General features: G+C 43.1%; 1 protein-coding gene across 1 annotated transcript in view; it reads left to right on the top strand.

The window, feature by feature from the left end:
- The window catches only part of CELSR1 (cadherin EGF LAG seven-pass G-type receptor 1), a 164,956-nt gene that overhangs the window by 75,790 nt on the left and 73,380 nt on the right, over window positions 1–15,786 (top strand). Inside the window, exon 3 of the mRNA XM_054274344.1 lies at window positions 14,807–15,029. Coding sequence (XP_054130319.1) covers window positions 14,807–15,029 — 223 coding nt within the window. The remainder of the gene's footprint in view (window positions 1–14,806; window positions 15,030–15,786) is intronic.

Below are 15,786 nucleotides of genomic sequence, written 5' to 3'. Positions count from 1 at the left end.
TCCTGACACAGATTCTCAGCAGAAGTCTGTACACCCACTCACCTGGTGTGTTTAACTCTGAGATTTGCTGTGCATGTTAAAACAGGTCCTTGCTTCTTTTTGTGGCAAGGTTTGCTGTTCATGCATGCAGGGATGGGGCCAGCATACCACAGCCCCATCACACAAGTGATGCTGCAATGGGGCTGTGGCCCAGATGTCACAGCTGCATGAGTGCTTCCTCCAGAATATAAATGAAACAACAGAAAGAGTAAAAAAATTCAGTCAAATTCTGAAGTCTATTATTGTCATGTTTCTGTTGATTGTATTCCTGTCCATGTCTATCACCAAGTCACAGGAGATGAATGTTGCAAATCTGGAGTTTATATCAGATTCTCAGGACTCACTACCATTTCTCTAGGTGGGTTTTTATCTGGAGGGCATGTCCTTCAGCTAATCTTCAACCTACGCTCACTTGTCAGGATGCAAAGAGCCTTTGCTAATTGGATTAGTGTGGTGTCTTTGTTGACAGTTTAGCTCTCAAATGCTGTACATGGCCTGCAGCCTTCACAGCAATCTGCTATGCTTTTTCTTAAACCCAGGCAAAGAGTTTTATCGCATTACCCTCCTCCTGATGTGCATAAACTGGCTACTGTTTAAAGTTCCACAGTTTCCTCAGCCACGTCCAAACCCTCCTTGCCCTCACCCCAAGGTGCTGCATGTGGGATGCTCTTTGATTCAGCTGGCCTGCTGCAAGTGCTGGGGGCTCAGATGCCTCATCTGGAGCCTTGTGTCTTATCTTCCTTGCCCATGGAAATATTTGCACTGATCAAAGTCCTTTGCTGTCATATGGAAAGCTAGCTACAGACCTCATGTTGTGTTTGTTCTTTTTAATTAGTTTTATAATTATTTGACAGGACTCATGTTCTTGCTGGGTGCTCCTGCAGTGGAGGCACCATGGGTGCTTTGTAGAAGCAAGCAGCAGATCACACACCAATGCAATCACTTAGCTCTGGTTTCAGGAGCTCCCTTAGTAATTAATCTCCAATATACTTATGAATTCAGCTCTTCCAAACAGTTCCGTGCCTAGGAAATCCTCCTTACTGATTATGGCTTATCTTCTTTTGCTTCTCCATAAGACAGCTGTGGGGCTGGCTGCTTCTTCCCTTCATTTAGCCACTCCCCTCATTTGTCAGCCAAAGAGTCTATCACTGATAATTTTACACTTTCTCCCCAGATTTTGATTTAAAAAAATTTTAAAAAAGTAAAAGTAGCATATAGCTAGAATTCAGTGACCAGATAACTCTGGCAGTAACCTGTTTCAGGATGGTTCCATTCTCACGGTTACATTTTCACATTTGCTGGCTCCTGCTGCCCTTGGTGACTGTGAGATCAGGGAGAAGATGGAGGGAAGGTTGTGGGTTTTTGGCTGTGGGCTGTACAGTACAAAGTCAAGCCTTGCTGACATGAGGGGCCTGCAAGCTCACCACAGACTGTGGTGGGACAGGGTTGCAGCTGAGGGACAAGTGCTGCCCCAGCTCTTCTACAGTGCAGGTGTTCAGTATCTAGCCCTGATGGCCAGCTGTAACCTCAGGATATTTTGGGTTGGAAGGGACCTCTAAAGATCAGCTAGTCCAAGCCCTCGACCATGGCTAACATCAATTTCAGTCTCTTTTTTCCAAGCTGAATTTATTAAATAGCTGTGTGAAAAGAGCACATTTGACCTGACACCATGCCCAGCTAAGCTCCTGTTTGCTGTCAGGCACCCTGCTCTGTGTGAGCAGGGCAAGCTGCTGACCTGGTGTGGGTGCCTGCCTGCCTCTGGCACTGACCTCTCTTCCCACCCCTTGGCAAGGAGATGTGCTGGGAGTATGAGCTCTCAGTGGTGTCCAGTGGCAGAGAATACACAGTGAGCACCTCAGCTTTCCTTTTGGCAGCCTGCTTAACAATAGCCTGCTCCAAATTTAGCATTCCCTTTATTCTAGCGCATGTGAAATCTCTTTTATTGTATTTTATTGTGTATGACATTGCTCTGTCAATTATGAGCAGTTTCTTGAATTATTTTCCTGGTTTTATATTGATGGTATTTCTGTTACCACACCTAAATGGGAGTCACAATTCTCCCAGGCTTTTTGAAAACCTTTGTTATAGCACATTTTCTTATCATCATTGGTCAAACTGAAATTAAAAAAAAACTTCACTGTGGGAAGTGGAATTCATCAAAGTGAAGATGTTTGCTATTATAATTTTATAGGTACATGTAAAACCCCTCCCCACTGATGTAGCTAAATTCCCACACACCGTCATAATTGTGAACATCTATATGCATTGCAGATCCTTGGCCTGACAGGAATTACACACAGGGAGGTTTGTTTTCATTAAAATATTTTAAATAGCAGTTTATTAAACTACAGCAAATTTCTGTGACCGAAGTTTACAATTGTGTTTTCATTAACTTAGCCAAGTTGAGCCTTGTGTAATGTAAGATTTGGGGGGATTTTCCCCATTGTTAAAATTCAAAAAGGTTAGCTGGATAAAATTTTAAGCTGCACAAGTGCATTCTCATTACCCAAACATACACTTGCTAAATGTCGAAACAACCCATATGTTAGATACCCCTTAAGTGGTTGTGGTTTTTTCTCACTGAAAACAAATCAGATAAGAAAAAAGGAGAAGAGAAACCAGGAGAAAAACCCAAAAACTTACCTATAAGTTATTTGTGCAGAAGATAAAATCATAATGAGATAGTGTTTTTTCCCAGCCTACATTATGTTCTGAAAATCCCCTCACAGAGTTCACGGCAAATCAAACCTTTTCAAAGGTGAAAACAAAACAAAAAAAATTCCAGGGCATCTGAAGTGAAATATTCTAGATCTTCCAAAACAAAAAAGATATTTACCTTCCAAGGATTAAGATAATGGAGCTCCTTTTCTCCTGTCTGCAAATAAAAAACTGGGAAACAAAACGACTGAATTATGAAAAACATGTTGGACTTCTGTACATATATTTATAATTCCCAAATCAGACATTTTTATTTTCATCAGTGGATAAACAATGGGAAAGTGGCAGGAAGGATGGTTGGGTGCAGAGAGGAGGGTATCAGGATGATATCCTGTTAGGAAGGAAAAAAAGCATGAAATAGTTGCTTGTGTCTGTGTTCTTTGTACTATGATGATTGAAAGTTTCGACAGTTGAGCACCAGACTGAGGCACTTGGCCTTGAACATCAAGATAATTACAGTTGTGCAGAGCGTGGTGGGAACCACAACTTCATTGTTGTTGCAAATGCTCTTTTGTTTGGAGCCCCATGGTTCAGTGCCTGCACGGCAGCCCCGCTCCTCCCGGGGCGCGTTGTGTGCGCTGCCCCATCGCGCCTTCCAGGGAGCCACACGCTCACTCCCCGCTTCCTACAACTCAACATCAGGATACTTTCCTTCCCAAATTCTCCACAGAGGAGCTTATGAGACCTTTCATACAGCATTTTCATATGGTATAATTAAAAAGCATGTTTTAATTAGACAGGCCAGCTTCAAAGGGTCAGCACAACTGATGTGCATATGTGTGTAAGGAAGATTAAGATAGGAAGATGAATGCCTTATATTAATAATTAAACACGTTCTAATTGACACAGTGAAGTGTATTAACTCTAATAAGATGGTAATCACTTAAAGTTACTTTAAAATTGAATGGTATTTAACAAAAAGACTGAATTTTAATTTACTGGACTGCTGTAAGCAGTTAAGTACAAGCTATGAAAGCTGGCTGGATTAATTTTTTAAGAATTCATTTAAAAACACTTTTTAAGAAAGTAACTTTTGAATGTCCATCAGTTCTGTAGGTTTAAAAACACATGGATTTTGAGATTTTCTGAGCAAGATGTGTGTGACATTACAATCCCTTTTTCATGACGCATTAAGAAAAAGTCAGTTTCCCTGGTTAAGTTGCTTTTTGTTTTCAGTTTGTGTTCCTGTGCTGTGTACTAAATATTTTTGAGGCTACCAAAACATAAGATTACAGGATTATATGTTTAACCTTAATCCTTTTAATTTGACAAGCAAAGGGGCATTTTTTGATTGGTTTTTTTTTTCAGAATTTTCTTTCAATCTATAACAATGAGAATTTGATCAGCATCAGATTGTTTTGCCAGCTCTACCTATCCCATGATGCTAAACCACTGAACTACAATTCACAGTAGTGAAGACCGACAGTGCTTTTGAGTATACCTTTCTTTTAAGCTGATAATTCTCATATAAAATAAAATATAAAGCTGTGAACTGCCAGCTTCCTAACACACACTTACAATGGTAGATTGACTTTAAGCATGGTTTTCTGTTGCATTATTAATATTTTATGGCTTATCTTCAGTTATTCTCACTAATTGGCCATTACGCTTCTTTCCACCAGAACTTGTGGGACCACCTAGGGTGTGAAGGGGCATGGTTTCATTTGGGGCCTGCCTGGTTTTAAATTGCCATGATGTTTACCATAGCATTGGGTTGCACTGAAAATGGGAGAGTGAGATTTTCCTGTGAAAACTTCTAATTTTATGGAAAACACAAAAAGCAGGCTCTCACCAGCCCTCCTTTAGTGGAGACACGCAGAGTTAGCTGCTTGTGCTGTCAGTCCCAGCAGGCTGCTGGAGACAGGGGGAGATGGCTTCTGTGTTCTGTCTCCTGTGAGCTGAATCATCCTGTCTGTAACAGTTACATGGAGAAAATTAAGTGCGATTTTAGTGAAATAAGGGCTGAACACTCCTAAAGAAAGGGCAATGTTTGCCCTTGAAAGGACGACACTGATCTTCATTTCTGCTTATTCTTTAACCTTCATTTTTCGTCTTCTTTCAGAGGGCAGTTATTTGCAGATGTGTTGCCTTTTTGAACTGCTTTGAGATGCTAACTTGATCAAAAGCAAGTGCTAGAGTTTTGCTCTTGCCCACCAATTTAGGAACTGGGAGTTGCAACCCTTTGGTGATCTCTGTGGAAAGCAGCTTAGGGAAACTAGGCTCAAAGTGAGCAGGAAGCCTGATGGTGCCTGAAAGTGTGTCTGGTTTTCCAGCTCCTGAGTTCCTGTTGATAAAAGATGTTATTGCACACACACGCCTGCCCCTGCCACCACGCCTTGCTTGCTTTCCTCATTCACATAAATAGTTTAATGTATTTTGAAAAGCCCAGTGGGAGGCCCAAACAGCCTGTGGAGCAGCAGCCTTGTGGAGTTAATGGTCTTGGTGGTGGCATTTGGTGCCCAGGAAGAATTGCAACTCTGTGGCATGAAATAATCTTTCTTGTCATGTGAGCAGAAGCACAATGAGCTTGTGGCCTTCTTCTGCCCCACTGCTGCCCATGGAAGGAGGTGAGAACCAGGCCAGGCAGGTGGTTCCCATGCTGGAGTGCCTGCAGGCGTGCAGGGGTGCAAATGTGGATCAGCCTGCAAAGGCTGTCCCAAAGGGAATCTGTCCTGCCAGCCACGGTGCCTACTCCAGCCTTTGGCTCCCTCCATGTGCCCCTCCTCAAGTAACACTCCTGGAGAGGAATCAAGGGGCACAGAGAGCTGAGAAAACAAAATATAATATCAGATGAATCTATAGTAAAGGTAGAGGGTGAATGTGCCTCTTAAAAATAGATGGAGGATGGGATATTCTTCTGTAAATGAATGTGTTATGCAAAGGGATGCTTTGTTCTTACACCTCCAGCTTCTTCACTAGTTTTAAGGTGGGGTTTTTTAGGAAGAGATTTATTCCAAGTAATAATGCAAATTGCAGACACAATGGCATAATCTAGTTTGAGGTTTATCTTTGACATCTATAATAATGTTATCCCCCTGATAATACATCCAGAGATAAAGCTTAGGCTTTTATTGAAAGGCACTGCTTCATCACCATATCTTACACCAAATCACTGCAATTTGCATTATGATGAATTGTCTTACATGTAAAACCTGCCACAGAGTTCAACAAAACAGGAAATTTTTATGAATTTCTTTTTTCTCGTGTGTAGATTTGTACTGCATTTAGCTCTGTGAGAGAGACAGAACCTAAAAGGTCTCTAAAGCTTTACCTTACAGGTCAAATGCAGAAGGAGATGACACCTTGTGAGGGCCCTGTACACTACAATAAATGGTTTAATAATTTAGAGAGCTTAGCAACCATTGTCAAGTCAGCCAAGAGTAAAATGAAGATGTCAAGAAATTACCCACTGGACCCCATAGGGCAAAATTTGTTGTTAAGTGTGGCAGGCTAAAGGCCTGGATGCTAAAGGCCTTTTCCAACCAAAATGATCCTGGGATTCTATGGGTTTTTCTCCTCCACCACATCTAAAGCCTTCCAAAAAAGTGCTTTTCCTCAGCATTTCCTCAGAAGTCTGGGGGCGATTATGTCTGGTGCTGTGCGAGCAGGCAGCAGGGGGAAAGCAGAGACATTGTGTGCACCCTGCCCACTGGCCCACTGCAGGACACAAGTGCCCAGGTTTCACACAGAGGTGTCTCTTCATAAGTTTGCCGTTGAGCATGTGCCCCACCTCTCCAAAACAACCCTCTGGGGCTTCCTTTGGAGGTATTGGCACCAATCGTGGGCTGGAAAATCATGAATTACCTCTTCTTCTTTTGCCAAACCGTAAGGTGGGCTTCAGAATTGGGTGTTTTCTTAAATGGGGAATATTTTACTGTGGCATCTGGCTCTTTGCTCACCATGGTGCTGTCAGGAAAAAAAAAAATCACAGTACTCCTGATAAATCTTGGTTTCACTTCTAGTGCTCACACTGTTCTGGCCTCATGGCTGGAAGGTGAAAGGTGAGTTGCCTGGTATAGATAGAGTGGAAGCTTAATGCCTGGGAATTTTTAATCCTCAACAAATACACAAGGGAGGGAACACAGGTGTTCAGTTGTGACTTTTGTCTATGCTCTGTTCTTGCTGGCACTGGTGGAAATTGCACAGGAGAGTGAGGTTCAGTGATCATGCAGCATTGAGCATATATCTTCTTGAGAACATGCTCATAATTTCTGAATCCACAGACTAATTCATTTCTCCAACAGATGTGCCCCAAATATCACTAATCCTCCTCAGTATTGTTTCTTCTCCCTCCCAGCTCCCCCAATTATTCCTTCTCAGTTAAATGCAAAAGCACAAAACAACCCAAATCATCAATCCATCCATCCATCCTTCTCTGCAGGGTGTCTTTTGTTTTGCTTTGTTGTGTGACCAGGGAAGAAGGGGAGGAGTCCAGGCAAAATGGAGCATCTTTGCTCAGGCTGGTGCTGTTCTGGGATCCTGGCCTGGTCTGGGGCTGTGAAAGGGCCAGGCACTGTTGCAGTGGCTGCTCTGCGTGTGCATTGCACTGTTGCAGTGGCTGCTCTGCATGTGCATTGCACCAGTGGGCACAGCTGGAGCAGCTTGAGACATGGGGACCTGCTTTGGCTGCTTTTGCTTTTGTAAAACAGTTTAGCTTGGTTTCCAGTGGGGAAGGATCAGCAAGAAGAGTGGGATCCTGGCCTCTCCCTTGCCTGTTTGGCCCATGGGAGATTTTCATGGTGGTCCTGCTTCTCCTCCCAGGAGCTTGCAGGAATTCAGAGCAGCCAGGGTGCAGAGGTTTTCCTTGAGGACCCTGGTGGGAAGAGGAACTAGGAAGGCTCAGGTAGCATCATCCTGTTGATGTGTGAGTAGGAATGGGAGTTCCCTCAGAACAGACAGTTTGGGCTGGAATTTGACCACCAAGAGCTCTCATCTACCTTGGGGCCAGCAGATGACACCCACAGCTTCAGAGGAAATAAAATAAAATAAAATAAAATAATGCCTCTCACATTCATTATTTTAAAGCATCTCATTATTAAAAATCTTAGGACACTTATTTAGTTGAGTCTTAGGATTTCTGAAAATCTGAATTGTGAGTTATCAGGGGTGCCTAGGGGGAACTTTATGGAAGCACAGGGAAGGGAGAAGTGTGATGGTAAAGGAGATGTATGAGAGATATGTGTTTGTATCCAAAAGAGCAGTGGTATCTGCACTGTTTCTTCCCACCAGCTCAGAGCTTAGTGCTTATGCCCACAGAAAACCTAAAGCAGATACAGAGATAAAAGGGTGATTTCTAGAGTATCTTATTATAGAATCATTTCTACATATCACCTCAGAGAACTGCTTGGCAAGCTATGTGCATAGTGTGACAGGAATGTTTTTGCTGTTACTTTGCTTAGTGTTATAAGGTCAGATTATTCTCCCGTAAATACATAATATGAAATCTGGAATGGTTAGCAACTGAAATTCTGCAGGAAAGCTGTCACTACAAAGTCAGCAGTTTGAGTGTGTATGTGTGGAGTATGTCTGTAGGTATTTATGTATTATTTTACTCTAACCTGTTTCTTATAATATGACTTTATAAGTCAGAAATCAGCAAAGGAAGCAGAAAGCAAAAGAAAGGAGGGAAACTCTAAAATAGACCTTAAGCTGGTGTTTCTCCCTGTAAGAGGATCTGGGATAATTTTAATTAACCTCAATCAGTCCCAGTTCTAAAAACATAAACAAATGTGTAAAAGAAAAGACCAAACTGTATTTTCAAGTTGAAAGGTTTAGTAGCAGTGTCATTTAGAAACCTCACAAAGTCATGCCCATCAGTGTCAATAACATGGAGTCTGCATGGCCTCTCTGAAGTAGCAGTGGGAGTTTGGCCCTTGGTTTCTAAGGAACCCAGATTTTATGTCTGTTACTCAAATAACACTTCTGAGTCAGTCATGGAAAATGGTACATGAATTTAGTTGTCCCCTAATTAATCTCTGTCACTAGTACACCAGTGGCTTCTATTTGATCCAGTTTCTCCATCATTCAGAATGAGCTGGCTGATGTTTCTGGGTAGCTGCTCTCTAACTTCTCTCATAAACCAAGTAGAAGTTTGTTTGTTTGTTTGTTTGTTTGTTTGTGTCACTTTTCATTGGTAATTGGCATTTGCTGCCAATTTGCTGGGAAGTAAAGCTGACCTCCCAGTAGGTTCTGAGGGCAGACTCATGCAACACAGAGCCACTGAATTTCCCTTTATGGGCATGGATTCCTCATGAATTTCCCTTTATCGAGTCATGAATTTCCCTTTATGGACAAAATCCAGTGCTAATTTTTATTATTTGAATCGCACCTATGTTTGAGGCAAATTTTTCTGCAGTACATCCGTGTAGTCAGTGGAGAGAGGTGGGTATCTACTGGAGATGTTGATTCAGTTCTCCTAAGGCAATCATTGAGCCACTGGACTCACACATGAGCCATCTAAAATGGCTCAAAGCTGCATTTCCATAACAGTTAAACCTTTCTAAGAATTCCTGGGTGCATGGTCCTGCCTCCTGCCCATGTGCTTGCTGTGCTATTCATCCCATCAGTTCTAGAATGGACTTAATCTGAAGATCACTAACACTTCAATAAAGAAATGAATGGTGTTTTACCATCTTAGCTCTACAGATCAGTCAGCTGCAGGATTACATGAATGCTTGCACAAGGCAGGGGGAGGGAACTGCAGTGTGCTTGGGGAAAGGAGGGGTCTGTGGTAACTCCCACTCTCTGAACTATGGTGAAACCACCCCCAAAGCACAGGATCCTCTATCTCTTGTCCCAGTGGAGATTTCCAAGCTGATTCTGCAGCTAATTTGGTTTTAACAACCTTCTTATTTCTTAGTGCACTGATTGCTTTGGTGCCAATTGTCATGTAAGGTTAGTAGTGCTTTAATTACTAGAGGAAAAGGAGGATTGATTTCCCATAATGTGCAAGACAGCAAATGCATTTTTAATGCAGTTGGTTCTTTATTAGGGCAAACGGTCAATAGGAATTGTTTTAAGAATTTAGTTGTTCTATTTCTTGTTGTTTCTCCTTTTGCCTTAATTCTTATGGATTCTCCTTTCCACTTTAAAGTATATAATTTTAGGTCAGCTGCTTAAATCAGCTTCTCAACATGCTGTTTATTCTGGCAAAGCAACTATAAACATAGAGAAAATGAATATGTGTCTAGAGCGAGTGGCAGGATGAGGAAAGGAGAAAAGAATCAGTTCAAACAATTACAGACAGTGAGTAAAAAATTCATGTGTCCAGGGAAACTGATGAAAACAGAACATCAGTGCAAATTTGCTGCTTCATGTAAATATATATTTAATGTACTGTTTCAGTTGAATACAATCAGAGACTAGTAAAAAAATGTGAGGACTTGTCCCTAAACTGGTGTATTGGTGAAACACACTGCAGTAAACTGATGTGAAGAGGAATTCTGTATGTATTTGGATGCCGTCATCTTGTTTCCAGCAAGCTTTCAAGCATTTTACATTGTTGTTGTAAAGTCAAACAACTCATCAGGAAAACCACAATTTTTGCAGATTTCTGCACAGACCAGCTCATTGATGCACACCAGTGTGTTGCCTGAAACCCTCAATGTTCAGCTCACAAGGCATTTTCAATTATGAGATTATTGTCTCAGTTTTAAGACAGCTTATTTTTATTTCTTTTCACTTTTTTCATCACCATTTATTGTTTATTAGTTAAACTTACATTACTTTATTTGGAATTGGTCAGAGGAAGACCAAATCTAGCCAGCCTTTGTATTTGCCTGTTCTTGTTATTTTGCACCTGCTATCATGGTGTCCTCACTTATATAAACTTAACAGGAACTTTATGACTAACATCTTTATAACATTAGTCCTAAAATCGAAGAGGATAGGTATGTATTAAAGATAGGATGTTTGTGAGTACTTTGCAGTGTCCAAAGCAACTATGACATTTTGATCTCAAGGGCTTTAAAACCAGGAAGCGCTACATAAAGCCCTGCAGAAAAGCCACAAGTAGCTTTAAAAGGCATCAGTATTAATTGAGAGCCTATAAGTTCAGCTACTGGCATGTCACAGTAAATCATTTTCTGGCAAGGCAGAATTTTTTCAAAGGCCAGGAATCTGCTGGCAGATAACAGGCAGCCACAGCCCATGTTATCTGAGAGTGCATGCTTTAGCTTCAGCAGCTGGAGGGGCTGAGCTTCACATCCCCTGCTTGGATCCCACAGAGCTGTGATGTGTAACTAGTTTGTTCAGTGATTCCTAAAATGCAAGCCAGTGTGAAAAATGAAATTATATTAGCCAAGGAAATGCTGTGAGGAGCAAAGGAGGGTTTCACAGGCTGGGTGAGTGGCTGAGCCATGCCCCCATCCCCAGTCTCACAGACTGGCCCCAGGCTGTGTGTGTCAGCTATTTGGGCTGTGCTTTTATCATCCCAGCCCCTCCAGACCCTCACTACACAGCAGCTTTCCCCCTTCTGTGCTGTTTTTTCCTAGCAGACTGTAAGGCCACCCTTTTGATGGCACGTGCCAGCCCTCCGACCTTGCGCTGCAAGCAGGCACACAGGCGCTTTTCATTGCCAGGGCTGGCACAGGCAGCTCCTTCCTCTCGTGCTCCTCTAGCAGCTCTTCCCTTAGGCCCTTCTGGCTCCAGCCAGCAGACAGCTCTTCCTTCAAGTCCATGCAGGCTTTGATTCTAATTCTGAGGATGGTTTTTAGGCTGTGCCTCAAAACTCCTGCAGGGCAGAGCTGTGGGACAGTGCTGTGTCCAAGGGAAGGTGGCTGCCCTGGGAAGTGGCAAACCCAAGGGTGACACAAAGGTACCTTCTGATCAAAGCAGAGCTTCCAATTCTTGCTCAGATGGCTACTCCAAAAGGCAAAAATACTCTGTTTCTAAGCTGATCCAGTCCTGATCAAAGCAGAGCTTCCAATTCTTGCTCAGATGGCTACTCCAAAAGGCAAAAATACTCTGTTTCTAAATAATTCCAGGCACTTTTGGAGAAAAGAGTAATTAAGGATTTTAAGTTTAAAAAACAAAAGGTTTTTTGGTAACCTTTATGCTCAAAGCACAGTGACACCTTGCATTTACTGCTGAGATTTCAAAACCACTACTTTAATATATTTTGGTAAATACACATAAAATATGAAAATTCAACATCAAAGAATATGCATCAAATGCAGTTCTCATTTACATTACAGACTTAAGAGAATTCAAAATAATTTTAGTAACTGGGACATCAATGATGCTACAACCGAATAAATATGGGACAAAGAATCTTGAAGTATATCATTTTAATTTACTTCTTTACACATCATAATGAAAAGAAGTAATAAAAACAATACAATATAACTTTTCTGTAGGCTTTTCTCTTAAATAGTTCTATGCCTGTATAGATATCTAAATAAACAGTCTATATATTCTAGTTATATCACAAAATTAATACAGAACCATCAATGACTTCTAGCTGAGGCTTTTATATTTCACCTCTGTATTGCCATGGCATTTCCACAGCATGCTGCAATGCCAGGAATCTCTCCTTTTAGCTCACCCTTTTTCTCTCTGTGTATCCAAGCCTCCATGTTATTTGCTTTTACAAAATACATTATTCTGTTCCCAGAAAGCCTTGAAGATTACATTCTTCTGTGAGTCGGGGAGTTATTTCACAAAATATCCTACTACATTTTTTTAATCAACAAACCTCTGTTTTTTCTTTCTGTAGGAATTTTGTTTTTCCACTTTTTTGAGAGTTTTGGTACACAAGAGATGTGTATAAGGGCTGTGTTTATTCAGTGGTTCATCAACAAGTGCTTGCTGTAGTGTCCTCTTAAAACATCTGATGCATGTGTGCACCATATCCTGTATACTGAGGGATATCTTGGATGATATATACATATTTTTCCAAAAGAAACACATTATAGAGCATTTAAAAATATTAAGGAAGGTGCATTCACATAATCTTGCCTGATATGTAGAGCTGATAAATGGAAACAGGAAGATATTTATCAAGTGATTTTCACAGCATTTCACTTAATATGTTAAAGTGAGAATATAGGGACATGAGTGCTGAAGGGGAAAACCTCTAAGCACAGGCTTGGACTCAAAGCTGTGTTGGTTATTAGTTCAGAGTAATGCACAGAGCAGGTCCATCCCCCAGAGCTGGCCCCACCTGACTGGGGTGTGCCTGGCTCCTGATCACAGCAGTCTTGTGTTTGCTCCTGCATTTTGCCAGCTTAAGCCATACCTGGTCTGAAAGGCAAGTGATGCTGATGCAAGAAGAAAAAGGCAGCAAAGCTGGAGAGCCAAAACCACAAAGCTGCCCGCCTCACCTTATCTCAGAGATCACTGCCCTTGGGGCAGTGGCTAAGCCAGCTGCAAACCATGGCATTTACAGCCTGGCACAGAAAGGAGCTGCAGCCCCAGCTCTGGGTGCAGAGGGTGCAGGGTACTGCTGCCTTCAGCCTCCCACTGTGAGCAGCTTTGGCATGGGAACCTGTGGGAGCTGGGCTGTGGAGCACTAAATGGAACAAAACTTTCCATTTAAAGTTGCCTTTGTTAATGAGTCACTGCCCACTGCTCCTGCTGCTTTTACTTTCCTGCAGGAATGTGTTTTCACGGTCTTAACTGTGCTTGGATCAATCACAGACCATGGAACGGTCAGGGTTGGAAGGGGTCTCTGCTCCTCCTGCCAAAGCAGGTTCACCCACAGCAAGTTGCACAGGATCATGTCCAGATGGGTTTTGAATATCTCCACTGAAAGAGACTCCACAGCCTCTCTGAGCAGCCAATTCCAGTGCTCTGTCATCCTCAAAGGACAGAAGGTTTTTCTCATTCTCAGATGGAATTTTCTGCTTTTCAGTCTGTGCCTGTTGCCCCTCGTCCTGTTGCTGAGCGCTGTAATGAGCCTGTCCCAATGTAATTGTATCATCTGGTGGCAGTGGTGATGCAAACACTGAAGTGTTAGAAATGTATTCCTTCAGCTGGCTGTGTTGAGTAGTATTGCTCTACATTTAATTGTCAGACACTGTTACTGGGTTCAATTCAACTGTACATGCCACCTCCAGTTTCTCTGAACAGTTTTACATGTGGGATGTGAACATACCATAGGAATACACATGTCAAAACACCAATGTTAACTAATTAACTCACACAGAGGGATTCAGCAGCTGCTTTTGTCCCAGTCACAGCAGATATTTTAAAATTAATATCCTCTGTACTTTTTTTTTTTTTAAATTGGAATTCATTCTCAGATTTTGAGCAAGCACAGGACAGAAACCCATGGCATACATACAAAGCAAGACACTGCATCCTTTACTATTGTGTTTAACACATCCTACTACATGCTTTGGGGATGAATAAAGATAAATTATTTAGGGATGAAAAAACTTAGCAAGTGGCACACAGAATCTAAAACTTCTATGGAGAGTTAACATGCCCTTCTCCAAAGGGTTCAGAAAATTGTCATCACCTGCAGGATGCATGTGTGGGAAAAGGTGGAAGCAATCCCTCTGTCATCTGTATCCTGCTTGTTCTTGCTATAGACATTTTGAGAGCTTTGTCATGAGCTCAGTCATGTCCTGCTGCCACCATGGGCAGCAAAGTCAAATCCCATTTGAGACAAAGTGAAACCATTTATCTGTTTTACACAATTTCCAACTATAGTGACACACCAAAACAATTTCCACATATTTTGGTTGACAGAGAATGTGCAGGGTTTTACCTCCTCCCATCTAGATCTGTCACCAGGTCTGTATTTGTCACTCAGTTTGGAAGCAGCCAAGGAATCTGAAAACCATAGGCCAATGTTGTTGGATATTTGCAAGAGGATTGCTCAGCAAATCACATTCCACACGCCTCTGAAAATTCTGCATTCTGAGGAAGATGCAGCATTCTTACCCCCAGCAATCACAGGCTTGTACCTCACTTGCTTGGGGAAGCAGGTGCAGAGATTTGGAAGCAGCTTGACCTGCAGCAGAACCCCTTGGGTAGCTGAGTGTCTCAGCTTGGTGCTGGGCTGAGGTGCCCCCTTCCCTGACGTGTGCATTTCCCGTTGCAGGAGAGTCGTGCGAGGTGAACGCGCGCTCCGGCCGCTGCGCGCCGGGCGTGTGCAAGAACGGGGGCACCTGCGTGAACCTGCTCATCGGGGGCTTCAAGTGCGAGTGCCCCCCCGGCGAGTACGAGCGGCCCTACTGCGAGATGACCACCAGGAGCTTCCCCCCTCAGTCCTTCATCACCTTCAAGGGGCTGCGGCAGCGCTTCCACTTCACCGTCTCGCTCATGTGAGTCCCAGCGGGAAGGGTTCTGTGGCTGGCGGCTTCTCACTCAGCTTGGGACTGTTTGTCATGTACTGGTGGCCACCAAAGAGCTGCCCCTGAAGGTCACTGCAGGGATGTCTGACAGTGACTCCTGTGACCAGGGCATGTTATTTGAAAGATTTGATTTTCTGCCTTGCTGTGCATGTTTCTCTGTTGCTGACTCATGACCTCCCTATTGGAGTGGGGAGAAGGGATACCAGGACCACTCTGGCCACCCATCACCAGCCTTGAGCTGCAGAAGTGCTGGGGTGAATTTGGATTTGACACTTTTACTGTCTGGGCCTTTGGCTTCCTGACCTTCAGCCCAGCTTCAGAAGCAAACCATTTGTGCTCCTTGTTTGTGAGCACTCTTCCCATCTCCTGTTTCCCCACCTGTGAGAGGACCTGGGCATATCAGGCCATGGCTGAGCACAGTCTGATCCTTCTCAGGTTCTTGCTTTGGGACAACCCCAACTGGTCCAGCTCCTCACTTAGCTCCTTCTGGCCTTCGCACCCAGGTCCTGCTTCTGGTCCCGTTCCAGCTCCCAGGCACTAGTCTTAGCCCCATCCCACCTGCCCCAACATCCACATGTTGGGCAGTTTTCTTCTGGGCTCTCACTTTTGCCCTGGGGGTGCTCAGGTAGGCAAGGAGGAGCAATGACAGCTGCCACAGCCATGGGCAAGGGCTCTCCCTCACCAGGGAAAAACCCCTCTTCTGGAGAAGACTTCATGGCTCATAGGG

Source organism: Melozone crissalis, unplaced genomic scaffold (assembly GCF_028551555.1).
Source record: "Melozone crissalis strain CALT ecotype California unplaced genomic scaffold, PUWL_Pcris_2 ptg000004l_1, whole genome shotgun sequence".
Classification (NCBI taxonomy): domain Eukaryota; kingdom Metazoa; phylum Chordata; class Aves; order Passeriformes; family Passerellidae; genus Melozone; species Melozone crissalis.
This window is presented reverse-complemented; position numbering and strand designations above follow the sequence as displayed.